We start from the raw sequence: 21,234 nt of genomic DNA, 5'->3' as shown, positions 1-21,234 counted from the left end.
GTTTAATGAAATCATGAACCATACATGGAGTCACTGGAGATTGCGCATAAATTACTTCAATTAATCACACGCATGCTGGTTCAGATGATAACTCTGAATCAGAAAGTTTGGAATCTTCTCTCTCTTTTACTTTGTGTCCATTTCTTTCTTTTGCTCTTTCTTGTGTGTTTTAGGGCATGTGTGTGTGTGTGTGTGTGTGTGTGTGTGTGTGTGTGTGTGTGTGTGTGTGTGGCCTATGCGCTGTTGCTTTGTGTGTTTTGTTTGTGTGTGTCACTGAAGGGGCAGTGTGTTGGGGGGGAAAGGGCCAGAGGTCTGGTGCACTCTGCAGAGAGGACAGGGCCAACGACCCTTCCTCCCATCCCTCCTCCCTCGCCCCGCGCTGTCATGGGATGTCTCCGCGGGTGACGGTTACCCTGGCAACAGAAGCCCGGTGAGGAGGCTGCATTGTGCGCTCCGAGGGTGATGCAGAAAGGCTTGCTGTAGGTGGCGAGGGAAGGGGGGCACCAAGTGATATCGGGTGGAACAGGCTCACGAGCTACACAGGCAAGGTAAACAACTTTCAGCCATTACTCACCACATGGCTTTGTTTCTTTTTTTTTTTTTCTCTTCTCGCTAATCAACACTAGTCCCTGATTAAAACGGCAACGCCAGCCAAATGAATTTCTATTTGCATATACATGCTGTGTAAAATCAGAGCCGATGCCAGAGTGTGAATTCACCTTGACGTGGCCATGTTAAATGTATCAAACACTCACGTCTAAGTAGCTGAACACTCTGATTTGCTGTAGCTACAAATCCATTTCCCGCTGTGTTACACAGACGGTGCGAGTCAGGCCAAAAAAAAAAAAACTCAACATCAGAGTTGCATCTTTTGGGAACATGCAGACTGATCCACTCTCCAGATCTTACTGTCTGAAGGATATTTTATTCAGCGGACTGTTTATTTATCAGTACAGTTAAAAATACTTACCCCTGCTGCAGTCGTCAGTCTTATCTCAAAGGTGGCTCTGTCAGAGCGCCCCCTGCTGTCTCTCAGGTTGTACAGACCCTCCAGGCTGCCAACCTGTGAGCGTGGAGACAAAATTTGTGGTCAGGTTATGAAAGCCCACACTTTCAAGGCATGCAGAGTTACAGAACACAGGATCTGATGTGAGACTCGCTGGGTCGAGTGTCTTTTTAAAGAATCTGTAAAAAAAATATTGGGTCTTCAAAAACCACGATAAGAATGCAAAAAATATGCATCTGGCAAAACAAGTAGGTGTTTTCATCAATACAGAGTCCAATACAGGTAAAGTACGAGGGTCGAACTTATGTATTCAGCCTTAATCACCCATATGACCCTTTTGCACAACATGATTTCAGCATATCCCCTCCAGCCATCTGTCTTGTGTGGGTTTTTCTGCGAGAGGTGGGCCGAAATCAAATAGCACACAGTTTATCTAACCTTATCCTGGGCTTTTCATTTCCAAGCCTTATAAACTCAATCGTATTGACCGCCTGGGAGAGTTAGAACTAACTAAGTGAAATCTACTCGGCGGCAATTGTGTGCAAGGCGCACATTGTGTGTGTGCGCGCGCGTGTGTGTGTGGCTTGCTGATTCTATCTTCCTTCACTTTCATTCTCTCTATTCTCTGTCCCTGAGGTGCATCAGGGCTGAGACTGCCGAGTAAATTGTCCCAAATTGAGTTCCTTCTTGCCGGCAGATACAGGCCACATCCCGACCGTTTAGAGCGAGGCAGAGAGAGAGAGGCGGAGAGGGAGCGAGAGAGAGAAAACAATCACAGCACACATCACTCGCTTGAAAATTCTCTCTCTAATTTCTCTCCTTGCTTTTCTTTTCTACCCACCCTCCCCGTCTCTCCCTCTGTTTCTCTCCTCTGCTGATTTCCCTGCTGCTTCTCTTTCTTGTGCCGGCACATTATTCTTCTGCTTCTCCCTCTTTATATCACTCCCTGTGTGTCTTCCCTTGTCTTTGTCTGCTGTGATAGGTATACATCAGGCTTTCCTTGCTCAGCTTGGCTTTTTCTTTCCTTTGATGATTCTCTCCCCTCCTGCTTGTTCTCTTTCCTCTATCTTTTTCTCTCCTTTCTCCCTCAATCCCAGCCAGTCAATACCAACACTATTTCTCTTCCCTCTCCATGTGCTTTTCTCACCCCTATTTCTATCCCTACTGCTCATCCCTCCTTTGCTCTCTCATCTCACCTTCCATGGCTGGCTGTACCCAGTGACATAGTGCCCATCAGTACAGACCTCCTGGGGGGAGGAGTCTCGCTCTGACAATAATCACACAGTAAGTTTATAACGCTAGCAGCCCAGCTGAGCTGAGCTGAACTGATCACACGCGACTCCCCTGACACTGGCACACTCCATTTAACTCAGCAGGGAGCTGCAGGCTGGCTGGGGCAGGGATAAAGCATGAGACAGGGATGGGAATGCCAGTGGGTTTTTGGGGATGGGGTTATTGGAAGGGGGGGTTGGTGATGGAGCAGTGACTGGAAACAGATATGGAAATGGAATGAGGAAGGATGGATGGAGCTGAAACTGGTGCTGCAGGGGATGAAGTGGGGGTGAGGTTTTGGACTTTTGGATTCAGGCAGAAAGTGTTTTTTTTGTTTTGTTTTTTTAAAGAAGATGCTCATGTCACCGTCTCTGCATGGAATGATAAACGTTTTCTACTTTCACTATTTGCTCTCTGCAAAATCCCTTTCTATCTCTTCCCTCAGCTTTTAGCGTGTTTATTTTTAAACTGGCAGCAGGGTGGTAGAAACTTTTCTTCGACTGGAGAATTTGGGTCTCAAGCCACTGTAAAGCCAAGATTCCCTACTAACTACTTCACTTTGATCTTCAATATCACTACTGTTGGAGAAAAGAAAAATTCCTATAGGGATCAATCAAGGAAAACTCGTAATTATTTAATTAATTTAATTATTTATAATTAAAATAATTATTTTTCTAGCACTTATTGTCATATTCACAGATGGTATTGACAATAATAACACCCTGATCATTGCACTCCTGATGTTTCCTCCTGTAAAGGCTAGATGATTGAAGACAGAGGCAGGATAGAAACAGAACTTTAGACAGATTAATGTACTGGTGACTAGGGACGCACTAATGCACCTTTTACCACGGCCAATTCCAATACCTCAGCTCGGGTTTTCCGCCAATTACAGAGTACCAATCGCACTCTCTTTTCCCCAATTTCAAACTTAGTACATTTTACTGCATAGACCTTATTATCATTGTTATTAAAGGTGATATGAGACCTGTGCTTAAGTGACTTAAGGCCTACACTCTAAATCATAGTGGAGACACAAAAATTTCATGACACTGACATAAACGAAACTGTGGTCGTATCCACCTGTGTAAAATCAGTATTGACTCCAAAACCAACCCCATGGTTTTACATTCATACTGAAGACACAATGAGACATTAAGAAGCGAGTGTAGAACTGGAGACACTGGATGAAACAAATATAAGTAGAATAAGAGGTGGAAGATGGATATGGGAGCTTCTTTAAAAGGGTCAGTTCACACAAATTATTTTTTGCTTCTTGTTTTTTTTCCACTGACCATAAGTGGCATATTTCAGTGCTGATAGTTGGTATTATTTGTCCTGGTTTTGAGATATGCGTCTCCGATTTCAGCCTCCACATCAACAAAGTGGAGGTGAATGGAATTCATTTGTGGTGGCCACAGCATTGAATATCATTGAAAAGATACATTTTAAATAACTCAACAGCATCATCTCATTCCAGAAACGATGTTCGAGTTATTCCTGATTAGCAGACTGTTGGGACTGTGCACTGAGGCACTGTCCATCTGTTCCTGTCATTATCAAGGGATAGAGAGCTGTTCTAGTTGCTCTCTCTCAAGGTTGCCACCAGTTGGATCTTCTAACCAACACTTTACCATGTCTAATCACTGACTTGACATGTTGGCTAATATTAGTAGTACTAGTTATAGTAGTGAGTTTCGGTATAAATCTCTCCCTTCATCTCTGTCAGAGTCAACCGTCTGAATCCATGCATCTCATGTGCTATCAGTAGATATAAAAGAAAGAGAGACGGAAGAGTGCAGCCAACGCACTGCAGTTTGGGGGTCTTGATTTGGGTTGTGGTCTCAGACTTGGCGGTGCCAGTCAGGCTCAGTCAGGTCAGGTCTTAAAGACGCAGATACACACCAAGCTTTTAGGCCTATACACAGGTGAACTGTAGATAAATCACCCTGTTCGCCGAGTTTTGGGTTTTGCCAAGTTAATAAAGCTCCTGACTTGTGCCTTCTCCCCCTGCAAATTTCCACTCACCCACTGTATTGGGGTAGCAGCAAAAATTCCAGAGATGCACACACGCGCACACACACGCACGCACACACACACACACCCTTTAAAACTGTAAGAGTAGCTGCTGACCCATAAAAAGATAAACACTTGCAGCTAATGTGTCACTTTTACAACCAGACATTATTGACACTGGATGTGTGTAACATTCACACATGTACACACAGTCAAACTATAACTGTACATGAAAATTAGTGAGCAATTTCAAACCAACCACAACACACACACACACACACACACACACACACACACACACACACACACACACACACACACACACACACGCACGCACACACACAATCCCAAACATACACACACATCCTAGTGCCCTGCCAGAGCAGGTTCACAGCAAAACAATATGAGGCCAATCAGGGGACCATTGGTATGGCTCTCCCTCTGCTAATGAAGGCACTTTGAAAAGGTAATCTAATTCACCAGCAGCAATTAACGGTTGGGAGCGCCTTGTCACTATCAATTAACCGCTCCTTCACTCATGTTCTTCAGCACGGACGCTGAGGCTGCCTGACACACAGCACTGTCGGACAAATCAACCCCATCAGCCAGTCAGTCACTGAGAACACTAATCATGAGAGTGTTCACACACACACACACACACACACACACACACACACACACACACACACACACACAGAGACACACACACGGATACTGTATGTTTTAGTCATTGCACAGTGAACCAAGTGAGCTGGACGTGTAGATCCATAAACAAGTAGATCCAAAGTAGATCCATAAACGGTAGAAACAGTAGATACCAGACGTCTTTAATAAGTGGGATAAAGCTGATATTTTCATCTTTATAACCAACGTGACACCAAACTAAGCTCTCAAAAAGGCCAAATCCCAAGTTGCAGTCTGAAATCTGGAGCGTTCATGTCTTCTTGCCAGTGTATCTGAAAATACACAACTCATTCTGGTGATCAACAGAAAAGTAAGCAACAACAATTTTGACATTTAACATTTAAGGACACCCCCCTTGGGATTTGGGGATATTTTTTTCTCTCTCATTTATTTCTCACATTTTATGGATTAAGAAATTCTGCAATTATAATAAAAAATATACATATATGTATACACTAATAATACATTCTAATGACTCTGCATCCTAATAAATAAACTTAAAGCATATGAAGACAAATATTCATCCCTGAAAGGGAAAAGTCCATATGATAACCAGCATTTGGTTAAATGGAGCACACTTTTTTACAAGTAATTAATTAAACGTTCTCAATAATATTAACAGCTCTCATGTCAAGTTTGAAGTACATCAACATTTGGGTTCAATATTTTTATTCCATTTTCCCACATGCATATTTCTATGTAGGGTCACAGTGAGTCCATCCCAGCACACATTCATCAGAAAGTAGAGAAATACCTTGGAAAAGTCACCTGTTCAACACAGAGATGATAAATAGAGCTGGTTGTGGATCACAGGTTTTGTCCTGTTGTATTTTTCTTCAACAACCATGACTTGGAAATTATGAAACATCTCTTTAACAAGTGGCCAGTCTTTTATCTTTATCCGTGTGTATTAGTATTAGTTGGTTGAAATTGGACAAATTATGATATTGTATAAACCATGTCAGACTGTAATATGTGTCCACCACCCTAATTAAATACAGTGATTTGTTATACAGTGGATTCAGAAAGTATTCAGACCCTTCCACTGTTCAATTTATGTTGTAGATTTAATTCTAAATGGATAAAATTTCCTATGTTTACCAATTCTATCAATCTACAGTCAATAATCTATAATGACAATAATTATATCATTTTTTTAGAAATTAGTCTTAATTCATTAAAAATCTAAAACTGAACCCTCTTTACAGAAGCCCCATCAGCAGCAATTACAGCTCTGAGTCTTCATGGGTAAGTCTCTAAGCTCTCCGCACCTGGATTAGGGCAGTTTATCCCGTTCTTCATGGCAGATCCTCTTACTCTCTTGTCAGATTGGATGAGAAGTGTGAACATCTTCAGGTCTCTCCACATATGATCCATGGGGTTTAAGTCTGGGCTTTGGCTGGGCCACACGAGGAGACCTGTCCCAAAGCTTCTCTCTGGTTAGAACTGAGAGAAGGATGAATGCAGCAAAATACACTCTCCTGTTGGGTCCTTGGTCACCTCCCCAACCAAGGACCCGGTTACTCAGTTTGGCCATACGGCCGGCCAACTCTACGAAGAATTCTTGTGGTTTCATTTATTTTACAATTATCAAGATTTTGAAATGTTTCTGCCCTGAACTATTTCTTGCCACAATTTCATTGCAGAGGTTTACAGAAACTTCCTGGGACTTCATGACTTGGTTTTAGTCCTGATATGCAGTGTGAATTGTAGAGCCTTATATACACTTACTACACTGTGTCCAATCAATTCAATTTACCACAGGTGGGCTCCAATCAAGTTGCTGACACATCTCAAGCATAATTAAAACAGGATAAGCCACAACCTCTGGTGCCACAAAAAAACGTCTGAATAGTTTTGTAAATGACATGTTTTAGTTTTTGATTTTTAACAAGTTTGCAAAGATTTCTAAAAAATATGTGTCAAAGTCGAACTTCGTCATTATGGATTAGGTAGATCAATGAGTAAAATGGCAATTTTAACTAATTTCAAAATAAATCCACAACATAAAGTGAGCTAAATACTGAATACTAAAGCCACTGTATAACCCCCAACTTCTGTGGAATCATTAGTTGATGAGGTTAAACTATGTTTCATCTATATTTGGTTTCACAAATGCACCATGCATTCATAGATAATGAGGGTTTATGTCAAATACGACATGGCAGTTTTTTGTTTCTTTACTTTTTGGCCAATTACAGAAGTTCGTAACAAATTTATCTGAAATCTGTTGAACAGCTTGAAGACATCCTGAAGACGAATTGACGGACAAATAGTGAGGACCACAAACATAACCTCCTTGGTGACATTAGTATTTCAGACTGAACATCAATACGTCACTTATTTATTATTGGTTAAGTACACAGCACAGCAGCACAGAGGAGCAGCACCCTGACCTAACACCCTCTTCTTGGACTGAGGAACACTCCGTAATTCAACTAGACCTTCAGACTCTAGACGGAGGCATAAGCTGTCAGACATAACTATTCAAAATGCTCTTCTCAAGCTCTCGATTGCTTTACTGAATCTATCCAATGTTTAATCTTAGTCCAAAGCCCTGATGAAGAGGAAATTAGCATGACAGTGCTGCTGGTGTAGGAGGAGTGATGCAAGGCCTTCAAAAGGATAATATCTGACCATGTTGCTGCAGGAAATCAAGAGTCCTGGGCACTGACATATTTACGTGTGTTCATGATACAAGCCTTTCTATTTAATGTCTGAAATCTACATTTTTCTGGGTGTCGTGTAGCACAGTGGGTTACGCAGGCGCCCCATATATAGAGGCCCCGCTGCAGCTGGCCCCCGGCTCGACTCCCGCCTCGGACAGCCCTTTCCTGCATGTCATTCCCCCTCTCTCTGCCTCCCCATTTCCTGTCTCTCTACTGTCCTGTCCATTAAAGGCACAAAAAGCCCCCCCAAAAAAAAGAAATCTACATTTTATCTAAGACTGTCATGTTAAAATGTAATTTCAGATATTTACAGAAAAAAGTAGTAATAAACTATCACTACCAACTGCAATAACTCTACTTTGATCTTGAATAAGAATACTGTTGGGAAATGGTTCATTTCGTGCATAGTAAGGATAGCAACTTATAAACCATGGAGAAAACAATTTACTCAAATTCATGTGCAAGAGTTGTAAAAGTATCTGTATAAAACACTGCTCACCTCACATCAATCACCTGTCCCTCGTTATGAGGTTGCACTTACGGTACAAGACAAAAAAAAAAAGCAGCTGACCACCAAAATGTGTGCATTTTCAGTGACCGCGGAAATAACCTCAATCAGTCTTCTGTATTTGGAATCCAAAGAATATTACAAATGGACAATGTACTAAATTGCACGAACATAATCTGCTACTGTATTTGCAGTTTAGAGACTAAGAAAGACCTGACCTGCATGTGGAAACCTACAGAGATGAGAGAACATATAAATTCCACGCAGAAAGGCTCCAGCAGCGAGTGCTTTGACACACAGGACATTCTGCTAAAAGGTATAGTCTCATTGAATATGTTGTATGATGGGGACAAAAAAAACTTCATCCTCAGCTATGACTTTCCGCTGGATCAGCTGCAGACCTGACTGCTGCTGCCGAGATGAACAACTAATGAAGCTCCCATAAGGAGTGAAAATGGACTACAGCATTTTGGAGCCCAACCAAAAATCACTTCCAATTACGCAAGTTGGAAGACAGAGCAATTAGAAAGAGGAATTATAGATTATTCAATTGAAGAACAGTATTTTAATTGTCCCATAGTGGCTTTTTATTTTGTTTTAGCATCTAGCTAATGCACAGCCTGAGGAACATGTACAGCTACAGTATAAAATTCAGTGTCGTACCCTTTGTGTGAGACATCAGCACAGCTACTCTGCCACTGGATAACTTTTTACTACAGTGCATTTGGAAAGTGTTCAGATACCTCCAATTTTTTTATATTTTGTAATGTTGCAGCCTTATGCTAAAATTGAAAAAATACATTTTTTCCCTCATCAATCTGCACTCAGTATCTCATGAAGACAGTGTGAAAGCAGAATTTTAGATTTTTTTTCCCCATTTCTCAGCATCATGTCTTGTTTCCCTCTGACATGAGGCCAAACAGTTCAATCTTGGTTTCATCAGACCAGAGAATGTTGTTTCTCACAGTCTGAGAGGCCTTTGGGGGCTTTTTTTTTTGGCAAACTTTCACTGTATAGAGGTTCCCTTTCTGGACACTCTGCCATAAAGCCCAGATCGGTTGGGGTGCTGCAGTGATGGTTGTCCCTCTGGAAGAATCTCCCATCTCCACACAGGCTCTCTGTGGCTCAGCCAGAGTGACCATCAGGGTCTCGTCACTCTCGGTGGTCTCTTACTTACTTATTACTCAGTTTCGTCGGCCAGCCAGTTCCTGGTTGTTTTAAACTTCTTCTGTGAGACCTTATATAGACAGGTGTGTGCCTTTCTAAATCATCTCAAGTCAGCTGAATTTACCACAGGTAAGACTACAGTCAAGGTGTAGAAACATCTCAAAGATGATCAAGAGAAATGGAGGAACCTGAGCCACATTTCAAGTATCATAGCAAAGGGTGTGAACATTTATGTCAATGTGATGTTTCACTTTTCCATTTTTAATGAATTGATGTTTTGTTTTTTTTTAGCATAAGGTTGCAACATAATTGAAGGGATCTGATCACTCTCTGAATGCACTGTATATTCTGGTCTACAGGTGGAAAGAACAAAGTAATCACCAATAGATACAGTATTATAAATCAAGTCAACATTGAACCTTGAACTGTTCTCCACTTATAGGTTCAGAACAACCTGCTGGTTTCTCTTGCTCCTGCAACACTTGACAGAGTAAAAGACACCAACTCTAATAACTCTCTCATTTTCAATTAGAGATTGAAATATCCATATTCATTCAATTTTGTCATGAAAATGTCATAAACTGGGTGGATTTGATTGTGCTGATTTTCATTTTACTGTAAAAGCTCGTCACCAGAGCCAATTGATAAATATTGTAATTGCTAAAGAGCACTGCTTTCATAGTACAACTCTACTTTATGTAAGGCAGTATTTTGTTATATTCCGTCAATGCATCAGTGATTTCTTGAGATTTAGAATGAATAACACAGTGTTATAAAAATTTTCCTCATGTCTGTATTTTGTTTTGATTTTTCACTGACTCCGTGGATAAAAAAAAAAAACGCCTGCGCTCCCTCTTCAAGTGTCACATTTGATTATCATACTGCACAGCATATGACTGAAAGGCCCATGCATCCAAATTCAAAACAACTCACTTGAAAGAAAACGCTGATTTAAGACACTGTGAAACACAGACGCTCAGCAAGAGCTGCAGGTATTACATTCTACTTGTTCTACTTTTTGTTCCTTAATGCTTGTTTTTCATACTTTGTTTATTTTTATGTCTTTGTGTTCTTTAATTTTCTGTTCAGTTATTTTTTTTTTTGTTTGCTAAAAAGAGCTTAAAAACACAACTTGATCTGAAGCTTTTTGATGATTGGAGAGAATCTGTCCATCTTTGCCTTGAACGTCGCCTCACAATTAATCTTTTTTTGCATAAACGATTAATTTAGCATCACATCATTAATCATATGATCCCAAAACTAATGACAAATGCCCACCACAAGTTAGAAGAGCCAAAACTGATGACATTCCTATTTTTTCTGAACTTCTTACTGAAACTCATTTTACAATATGAAAGAAAAAAAGAAATTAAATATTTGAGAAGCTGTAACCAGCAGTTTCAGCACAAGATAAATGTTAATACTGAGATTAATAGAAGTTGTGTTGCTGAATCAGCCTAATGGCCCAAGCTAAAAGCTAACAGTTTGCACTAAGCTAACAGTCTGTTCCAGATGTAACAGTAGTCTACTGTGACTGAGGTGTTATATGGTCATTTTTACCCCATATCAAAAGGAAAGTATTAGTCACAACTACAAACATCGGAGTATGCGCGCACACACACACGCGCACACACACACACGAAAGTTGAGAACCTCTAGAAAGAAAATAATCAAAGTAACAGTAAGACACCAAAAGAAAAGGAAAAGATACAAAGCTAAATTAATTATTTTACTTCAGCTACATTTTAAAAAATTCTTAAAACCAAAAGAGGAAGCTGCACTTATCAATACTGTTGTGTAAGCAGTCAGTTAAATGACTAAATGCAAAATGTGAGAGAAGCTGCTTGAGGAGAAGAGCCTCATACAAAGTTATCACACAGCTACGCAGTTTCCTTCAACTCAACAGTGTTTTTGCACTCTCCTGCTCATGGCTTTAGTTTTACTGCTTTGACTCAGCCACAGTGCTCTCATCAAACTTGTTGCCACCTTATTTCATAGACTCTGTGTATACCATCTGCCCAGCAGCAAACACACAGACAAAGTGAGGCGATTATAGGTTGTTTTGGCCCCTACTAAGTGGTCAACAAAGTCAAAGAATAACAAAATATATAATGTGACTTTTTATGTCATTTTTCTACATTGAACATCTTTATATTTAGGATACTTTTCTTACATTTGGGGCAGACTTTTAACCACCTTTGAGCAGGTAGCTACAGCTTCTCTGCAGCAGGAAGCAGCAGGCTTCAACACCACTCACCAGGTACACAGACAATCAGTCATTGCAACTAATGGGTCTCATCTGTTTACCGTGATTATCCAAACATCCAATTACAAATTTATTTAAAAGCTACCATAATTGAAAACGCTACATGTTAGTGGTAACACAAACTATGAGCTAGCCTTCAAAAAAACAAACATCACCACAAGCCTGATGCGTACCACAGCCTCTGATGGCCGTTCAGCGGAGTCGGACTTTGAGAAACATCCACAGGAGCTGGATGCCCCGCTGCTGCTGTGACGGCCTCCACCAGACAAACAGAAAGAGGAGAGAGAAAGGCAAATGGGGGGAGGAAGGGAGGGAAAGGCATGAAGGATAAACAAAAACAAACATAGACATCCAGAGTCATTGAAGCTGTGTGCGAGAGCCACGTGAGGCAGCCCACCCTATGGAGAAAACAGCAGCTGGTGTGTACACTAACAGCCCTACAGGGGCTGCGGCCTCCACAGCCCTGACTATGGAGGAGCAGTAAAGGAGAGATGGGAGGAGGGCTGGGTGATGGAGGGTGTACGCTAAGGGCTAAATGGGGTGAGCAGTTAAGCCTTGTTGGTTGCAGTACTGGCAGGAAATGCAGGAGAAGGAAGCGGGAGTGAATGGCTCCACAGTCCATCTGAAAGTGACAAATACAGGAGCTGATTGGTTATAATATAGAATTACTGTCAGTTTTACAGGAGACTTCCAGTATATTACAACCTGGACCTTATTTTCGCAGTAACATTGTTTCTATAGGTAATAAAAACAACTCATAAAAAGTATAAAAAATAAAGAACACATTTATACAGTTGATTCATTTCAGCTCTAGAAACAATAATTATATTGTCACAGGAAATGTGTAATAACTCAAGATTGTTGGTACTATATCAATAGTTTCAGGTGCCTATAAAGTGCTATATTCATCAGCAGTGAATGAGCTGCATGTATGAGTTATGTAGGAATTAGTTGAGTAATGCATAATCAGGATTATTGCATTTTCACCCCCATACTTCATTATTGCAATCAAGTCCAAGTCACTACATGTTTGCTGGTTATTTCTGTCCATCATGAACCAGCAGTCACAATAAAATCCACCCTAAAAACTCACATTTACTTCAACTGAAAAAATAACTCTCCACCTGGATGAAAGATAATTTAACAGTGATCTGCCATTTGGAAACTCAGACTGATGAGCCGAGTGCTGAAGCTCTATTTCACACGTTTGGACTGGACTCTTTCTTTGAAAACTTGATCAGCTTCTTATTTTGGGTAAAAAAAACAAAACAAAACATGGAAATTACTGAAACTGGAGAAGTTAATACACTCAACAGAAGCAGTAACTGACAAACATCATAAAAGTTCATCCACCGAGCATCTAATAAACAACCACTTCTCTCTGAGCTTTTCTCTGTGAGTCCATTCCAAACAAAACATTGTAGTAAAATCCAACAGTAAAGCGAATCAGAGAAGAGCAGTATGTATGAGCGTGCTTGCGTGCTTCTACGACCACTCCCTGCCCTCATCCACCATCTTCCTCTATCTTCTTTATCTCTCTCTCGTTCCCTCTCTCTCTCTCCATTTCAATATTGAAGAGAGTTTTATTAAGGGCTAGACTCGGGTGTGCTGAGGCGCTCTCAGTAATTTTCCTACAAAGTGCTTTAATCCATCACACGGCCAACATGTGGCCTTTGCAGCCATACATCATCTTGGCCCAGAGAGAGAGAGAGAGAGAGAGAGAGAGAGAGAGCGAGAGAGAGAGAGCGAGAGAGAGAGAGCGAGAGAGAGAGGGAGAGGTATCATAATTTGTGCTCTCCTCCTCCTAACCTCCTTCCTTCCTCGTCTTCTTCTCCTCCTCCTCCTCTATCCTCACCTCCCACCAGAGTTTCCCACCTGGGAGGGAAACCACATCTTCTCCACATATTCCTCAGTCAAGTCCTCTCTCCATTTACAAATGAGAGTGAGGTATGAGCAGGGATGGAGTGAGGGGGGAGGGGGGGGGGGGGTGTAAGCAAAGAGAGACCGAAAATGAAAGAGATGGAGATAGGCATGAGTGAATGAGTGTGTGAGGCTGAGAGAGCGAAAGAAAGAGATAAGGAAAATGGAGAAAAGCTTACTGGAATGAATGAAATTGGTGACAAAAGCGAGTGATAGGAAGTCAGGGTGTGTGTGCGTGTGTGTGTGTGTGTGTGTGTGTGTGTGTGTGTATGCTATATGGACAGAAGTGTGTGTGCATCTGTACTTGCATGAAGAAATAGAAATAGGCAGAGAAGGAGTGGAGATGTGCATTTCCCAGCATGCAGCTGGTGCTGCGTTGCCCTCTGTGTTGCCCCCGGCCAACACCTGCCTCCATTTCGCTTCCTCCGCCCTCCTCAGGCTGGGGAGCAGCGGTGAACTCTAGGCCCCCTGACTAATGGAATGGGCCCTAGTTCCCAACCATTAGAGGATTGGTGTCCCTTTTGGCGCCCCTGGGTGCCCTACGGTAGAGAAAAGGGAAAGAAAGGGGCCAGAGAGAAGATGGTGGCACATCGGCCTTTTTCCTTTTACACACACACACATGCACACACACACACACACAAACACACACACCTGGTCATAACATAACAGCCTGGAGTAATCCAGCCAGAGTAAGGCTTGACATAGCTTAGCATCTCACTGAGGCTATTTCTGAGAGGATATTAGAAATTCTGAATTGGGTGCAGCGCTATGAGGTTTCAAAGAAGGAGCTCTCTGAATGTGTACGACAGCGGCCCCGGCTGATCGTGAAGCATTTGTGTGATTTCATTTAGCCGGTAAATCCAGTGCTCTACCTCAATTACATCTGCTTTACTCGGATGGAAAACACACCTCGACTGAACGGAGGAGAGGGGAGGTGAGGGAGGGTGGAAGCATGGAGCGGATTGTGGATTGAATCTCTCGATGAGCTGATAGCACATCCGCAGACAGCGAGCCAAGCTGTGCCGCAGTAATGTTATGCTAATGATATGGTAATGATATGGTAATCTGCCGGCAGTATTCCACCTGACTGGAGAGAAGGGGAATCTGGGAGGCCTTTCACCATTGGTTGGAGACCAGGGACTTCCTGGTGTCAGAGTTCAAGACAAAAAAAAAAGCCTAGACACACACACACACACACACACACACACACACACACACACACACACACACACACACACACACACACACCTTCTTGCAGCAGTTGATCTCAGCTAAAATAAAAACAATGCAACACATAGACTTAATCTGGCTCTAATCGGATTTGCAAACTCTTAAGTAAGCAAGAAATAATACCTGTAAACAATGTGGTATCATGTGATGCAACTTAAAACTAGGTCGGCTGTATTGTAAGTAAGGCTGCAAGCTGAGACTTGTTTTTTTCTTTTTTTTTCTTAATCAGCGTGTAACATCAAGTCACTGCGCTGTTGTTCTGTGGCGGGATAAAGTGAACAGAAAATCCTCTATTTTATATCACAATCAGGTTGTTTTTCCTTTGTCGTTGTGTTGAAACCCTGCACCTGTAATGGCTGCCATTACCTGCCTAGTCAGGACATTTCTTTCTCTCTGGCTCACAATGATTACATTACACCACCACCACCACCACCACAGCCTTGGCTGAAGATGAGACTCACCATTGTATGACACTAATCCACGTCAGCACTGCCACACAGCCATAATAATTACAAGTAAGGGGTTCCCGGGTGAACTGCTTTTGTTGGGTTTGTTTCTTTATTTAGATTTTGCAGCATTTCACTGCATCCGATTCTGAATGAGCCTATTTACCCTGTAATTTAAAAGGACAAACTAGGAGCCTTCTAAATGCAAAAAGGTTAAAACAGAGATATAAATGTGGACAGATCGATTCTCTCTCTTTGACGTATTTAAAAATGACACAGACTGACAAGAGAGGCTTCAGTATATCTGAGGCTCCTGCAAACAGCATTCCAATGCATCACAGTGAATCTGTCCGTGTAGCATAAAGACATCACCTTGGGTATTTTGCTTTGTTTTTCTTTGTATTTTACAGTTGCAAAATGGATATGTCAAGTCTACACAATAGAGAGACGCGATGACATTTTCCTGGATGCTGTACACTAAATCAAAGAGACCAACAATATGTTGAGTGCCAGCATGGAGACATTTGATTCCCTTTCCACTCATGCGGCATTACCACTGGAATGCCAGCAGACATCACAATCCTCCAAGCTGGCATTGGGCTTGTCAGACTTTTCATTCCACTTCAATGTTTTCAAAAAAAAAAAAAAAACACAGCAAATTGTGAAGCCCCAGCTTCTTCCTGATACATGATATTTGCTGCACGCACGGTGCAAATCACAGCTGACACAATTAAAATAGCTTTAACTTAACAAAGGCGATGTAGTGTCAGTGACATTTAGCATCAGCCTCTGGCGACAGACAGGTAAAAGAAGCCAGTCAGCAGATTGGACCTGGGGGGTTGGACTGTAGAAGTGGGGGTTGTCTGAGGCTCTCAGAATATGGTGCTGCTGGGTTGGACACCTTATTAACACACAAGCACACTTACTGCATATGCTTGACAATAGACCACAGAATCCTATCACTTATTTCTAATATGCTGCAGGACTGTTTCACCATTTCATTAACGTTAAAACAGAATATAAACCAACAAAACTACTGTTATTGCAAGTATGCGTTTTATAGTACTGTGCAGATGCATAATACAGTGTGATTCTCATTTGCTTGTGTATTGGTCATTTCAAGTGATCCCCACATTGAGGGACTATCAGCGGTGTATAAAAGAGCAGAAAACAACGCAGGAAGAGGCAGAGGTGTTTATGTGCATAAATGAGGGACAATGAGAGAGAGACGGGCAGAGAGGAAGACAGAGACGGGGGTGGACTGTCCAATACACTTCTGATAAAGGTCAAAGAGATGTTTTATTCATGATCCAGGCAGCAGCAGCAGCAGAGGCAGCAGGGCCAAGGTTGAAATGAGCTTGCGTCCCTGTTCCCCAGAGCCAACGCTGCACGCAGCCTTCCACCAGGCCGCCGAACACTCCCACTAACTCTTATCAATAATGTCAAAACACACACACGCACAGTCACACATCTCCAGTATCACTCATCAATAACTTCAAATCACTGTTTTTGATCATCTGCCATGAGCAAAATCAATGGAGGAATATACATCTGCCAACAAAGAACAAAGTGGACTACACTTTAAATGAATGAAGTGCAACTAAAATTGTATTTTCTCAGATTTCGCTCTCTGCCTATAACCATTTATATTCTCAACTATGAAAATGAAAAACATAAGAGCTAAAAATGTAATGCTAAAATTCAGGAAATTCAGGACATGTTATTGGTTTAATAAATAAAATGCAACTGTTCTTATGCATGTTGTGGATAATCATCACTCTATTTAAGGTCAGGAACTTAAAGTAACTGGATGCTTTAACATCTGATATTTCCATGACGGGTTGCTTACAATATGTTTTTAATCAAATAGTGCATTTTATCAAAAAGAAGCTGTGTTGATTAGTCAGTCTTTATATTTGGAAAAAGTTAAATGAAAGGATCCCTTTTAAAATCTTGAATTTAAACAGAGCACAGCAGGAATTAATGTCAATTCATAAGGGCTCTTACCTTTTAAATCTTTCTGACTGTGAATCTTTCATAAAAGAGAATCAGAAGTTCATTTCAAAATCTCTTATACCCTCAAACCCCCTCTTTGAACTCACTCTTACGAAAAAGCAGAACTACTGTATTCTACCTAACCAACACCCGCTCCAAGCCCTTTTTTTTTTTTTTTTTTTGTGCAGCCGAGAACATTTTTTTTGAGGGAGCTGACACACTTTCAGAATCAACAACCAAAGTAACCTTTAAAGTATTGATGTGGATAAATCACATCTAGTCTTCTGACAAATGAAAATATTTCAGCATGACAGATTAAAACTCAGGCAAATGGGTGAAGACCCCATCATCTCCAAAGACAATGAGCTAGAGAGTATTCCATATAGAAGAGATTTTTCACAGGTATGAACTAAGGTCAGCTAGACCGAAGTGTCTATATATGTACATATGGGTACATGTATGTCTTTTCATATGTGTGTGTGTGTGTCACCCTGTGTGGACGGCCTACTCTGTGTGTCTTTGATCAGATATGAAATATTCAGAAACGCTGCTGTAATTTGATGAAAGTCAGATATCCCTCAAATAGGAAATAGAAGTCAGCACTTTGGCAGCTCTCGAGAAGAAGAAAAAAAAAAAAAGAAGCCCTCAGTAACTAGATTTAGAAAATGTAAATTACAGGCCCATAGGTGGCAGTAATAACAGGGGTTTTAAACATGCACTGACCCGTTGTATGAACTCCAGTCCGTGCTGTTCGGCCAGAGCTCTGGCGGCTCTGATACCTCCGTCCACCTGCACTGCATAGAAGACATTGCGGTTGGTCCCACGATGCCCCTCTGTGGTTACTAGTTTCCTCTGCAGCACACAGCCAATCACCAGCACAAGTGCACTGAACATGGAGCCTTTAGAAAAAAGGATTTAGGGGAAAATGACTGGTTGATGATAAATGGCTGGTTGTCAGATGGTTAAAAATACATTTACAATACTTTTTACAAATGCATAAAATCATCTGTTTTTAGAACACTTTGTCAGTCTTAGATCATATTCCTGCATTTTATAATAATGTCTGTATTTATGATGAATACAAATGTGACCCGAACAAAAGCGAGCCATAAAACTCAGTGGAACAAAGTATGTCAGTAAAGTTGTAACTAAATTATTTTAACTCTCAATTAATCTTCTGACTACTTTCTGAAATAATTCCCAGTTTTGTTTATAAAATGCCAAACAAATAATGAATGAATGAATGAAAAATGAAATGATGAATGAAAACAACAACAGTCCAAAAGATTTTCAGTTTACTATGAGAAAGAAATTCTCACATTTCAGAAGCTGGAACAACATAATGTTTGTTTTCGAATGAATTAATCGACAAATCATTTCAGTTCTACATCTCAGACATTATTTTCCTTTTGTGAACAGACAGGTAAAAGCATTAGTATCCCAGTGGATATTCTCCCTCTCTACTGGTTCTCTATAATGAAGTCTAAAAACTGATATTATAAATATCTATTATAAAAAAACAAACACCTACGATTTTAAATATTGTAACTCCAGCACTCCAAATGCCATCGAACTACACAAATGAGTTTATAGCGTGTGGGATTCAACATCTCAGCAGAGTATTGAACATTGGCAATTGTGAAACAATTTGCCCACAGCCACCTCCTCTGTACTTTTGCATGAAATCCACAGCGGCTGCCACCTACAGCATGTGAACCACCCACCTGTAGCCACAGAGAGTGAAACGTCCAGGAGAAATCTTTCACCCAGTGCGATGAAAGCTAGAACTCTGGCATCGGGGGCCCCAAGCGAGACAACACACTCTCTCCAGTTCCCAACCCACACGTTTAATCTCCTGGCCTTGATGCAAATGCTTCTGAGAGCATAAAAACAGCAGCACACTCACTGTGTGAACTAACTTCCCTCTTTAAGCAAAACAGGAACTTTATCAGTCTGTCTTTATGCCTGCACTTTCCTGTGAACAATGATGGAACAAAAAGTTTGTCACCTCACTCTTCTCAGTAAGAACAACACACTGTGCACTACGGGAAGAATGCAGTATTAAAGCATATTAATTGAATAAACTCCCACTCCTTTCCCCAGATTATGCAACTACCTTTTATTGTTGATGCTTGCAGTTAGTCAGTTTTTTATATACTATACATTAGTTTATATTAGATGTAATGTAATGTAGAAATTATATAAAAAGGTGTCAAGCAAGCTGTTTCCCCAAGTGTTTATTGCCCATACAAGCATTTAGACCTGTTACTATAAGTCAATTTACTGATTAGTCAATCAACAGAGAATTGATACTATTATTTTAATAATCAATATTATTATGTTTTATGTGAAAATGCTCTAAATCGTCTGGTTCCAGTTTCTCAAATGTAAATATTTGCCGGTTGCCTTGGTTCTATTGGTTGAACAAAACATACAAGTTGAATTAGTATTAATAAATCTTTTACCATTTTCTTATATTTTATGAATAATTGCTTTTATTGTGAAAATAACTAACACATTAATAAATAAAGAAAAAAATCATCAGTTGCCGCCCTAATCAGTTTTAATATGCATCTGTTCTCTGCAGTCTTTGTGTTTCTGGATCTATTTGGGCCTTTTTACTCCGAAAAATAGACGTACAAACATACTGTACAGTAAAACTACGAACTTGAAGATTAAGATCTCTCCCTCTAAATATATAATTCTGTTTGTATGTTTATCTGACTTCTCGTCTAAAGCAAAGTGCCTCCTCCTGCAGCATTTTTCCTCCAAACAACAAACACTGCAGCTGACCACTGTTTAAAGTCTGAAGCATCACTCAGCTCCAATCTCCCAAGCCACTGATTGAAATCAATAACTTCACTTGGGGCTCGAGCCCCAGTCAATCCCACTGAGGTGCAGGGCCGCCAGCGTACACCCCAGCCAGAGAGGAGCGGGCCGCAGGCAGAGACAAAGTAGACAGGGAGAGAGGGATGGAGAAAGAGAGAGCACATGAGACTGGAGTACAGGAGAGCCACATTGAACAGTGTCAGGGCCTCGGGGCCTACTGGGACACTGATAAAGTACCTGGACATTTTTATAGACAAACTACTTATTTCTGTCCTCATATCGCTTGGGAAGACTGATAACTTTATATTCCTCTCAGGCAGAGGAATGAAAAGAGGGGGGCCCTTTCAGGAGTTTAATTGATCAAACTGTAGCCACAAGGGTTTTTTTCTAGAGATAAAGGGGACTAGCACTCTCCCCTGTACAATACAGAGATCTTTTAGAAAGCAGACCCAATGAAAAAAGAGAATGTAACTCATTATGCAAAGTCATTAAAGGCCTCTGACTATACTCTTTAAAGAGGGGGAGTTAATGGTGGAATTGTATCGTACAGGATTTCCAGAGGTCAAACTACCAGTCACAGGATAACATTATTTTACAATGTCCAGATTATTACTCCAGCCAAATTTATAGATAGCTGTTTTGAGGTCAAGCTTAAACCCCATGACACTTTAAGTGTCTAACAACAGTCAAATCTCATTTTATGACTGCTTATGGGGCATTTTGGAATGGCATGGGGGCCTGGTATTTTAGTGAGCATCCACAATAAAATACTATAGAATGGAGATTTCTAATCTCACCACAGCAGGAAATTTGTGTTGTGACACCTGTCACGATAATCATGTCATCAGTAACACAGCAACATACAACAACATACTAGGTGGTACGAATGTTTGACCCTGTTTAACAAAACACAAATCTTTCCTGTGTACAGCAACATTATAAGAGGATGCTCTCTTATAATTCTCTTATAAAACATCCTGCTGGCAATCTAGCCTACATAGAGTTTTTGCAGCTTTTCTAACAACCCAGCCAATGTGTTTTTGTTTGTAACAGCCAGGTTACCATAAGATTGACATATACAGTATGTAATGCTTAAGTATCCTTGAGCAAGGCATGAAACCCCATATGAGCAGCTGTTCTCTACCTGACAATCACCACTGACCTTGTTTGTCGGTCAGCAGTGAGAGGCAAAACAAAAGCTGAAGTTAAAGCCCCTATATACACCT

At 40.9% G+C, this 21,234-nt stretch overlaps 1 protein-coding gene across 1 annotated transcript in view; it reads right to left on the bottom strand.

Annotated features, from left to right (window-relative positions):
* The window catches only part of LOC111658112 (proprotein convertase subtilisin/kexin type 4-like), a 176,811-nt gene extending 157,786 nt beyond the window's left edge, over positions 1 to 19,025 (bottom strand). Inside the window, exons 1-3 of the mRNA XM_023410528.2 lie at positions 18,904 to 19,025; positions 17,903 to 18,078; positions 971 to 1,063 (exon numbers count right to left, since the gene is read on the bottom strand). Of these exons, the coding sequence (XP_023266296.2) occupies positions 971 to 1,063; positions 17,903 to 18,073 (264 nt within the window). The 5' untranslated portion in view covers positions 18,074 to 18,078; positions 18,904 to 19,025. The remainder of the gene's footprint in view (positions 1 to 970; positions 1,064 to 17,902; positions 18,079 to 18,903) is intronic.
* Between the last annotated feature and the right edge of the window lie 2,209 nt (positions 19,026 to 21,234).

This window comes from Seriola lalandi, unplaced genomic scaffold, assembly GCF_002814215.2.
Source record: "Seriola lalandi dorsalis isolate HSWRI2012SDOR001 ecotype SW California unplaced genomic scaffold, Sedor1 jcf7180002054425, whole genome shotgun sequence".
Taxonomy (NCBI): Eukaryota; Metazoa; Chordata; class Actinopteri; order Carangiformes; family Carangidae; genus Seriola; species Seriola lalandi.
The sequence above is the reverse complement of the archived record's forward strand: the minus strand, read 5'-3'. Positions and strand labels throughout refer to the sequence as shown.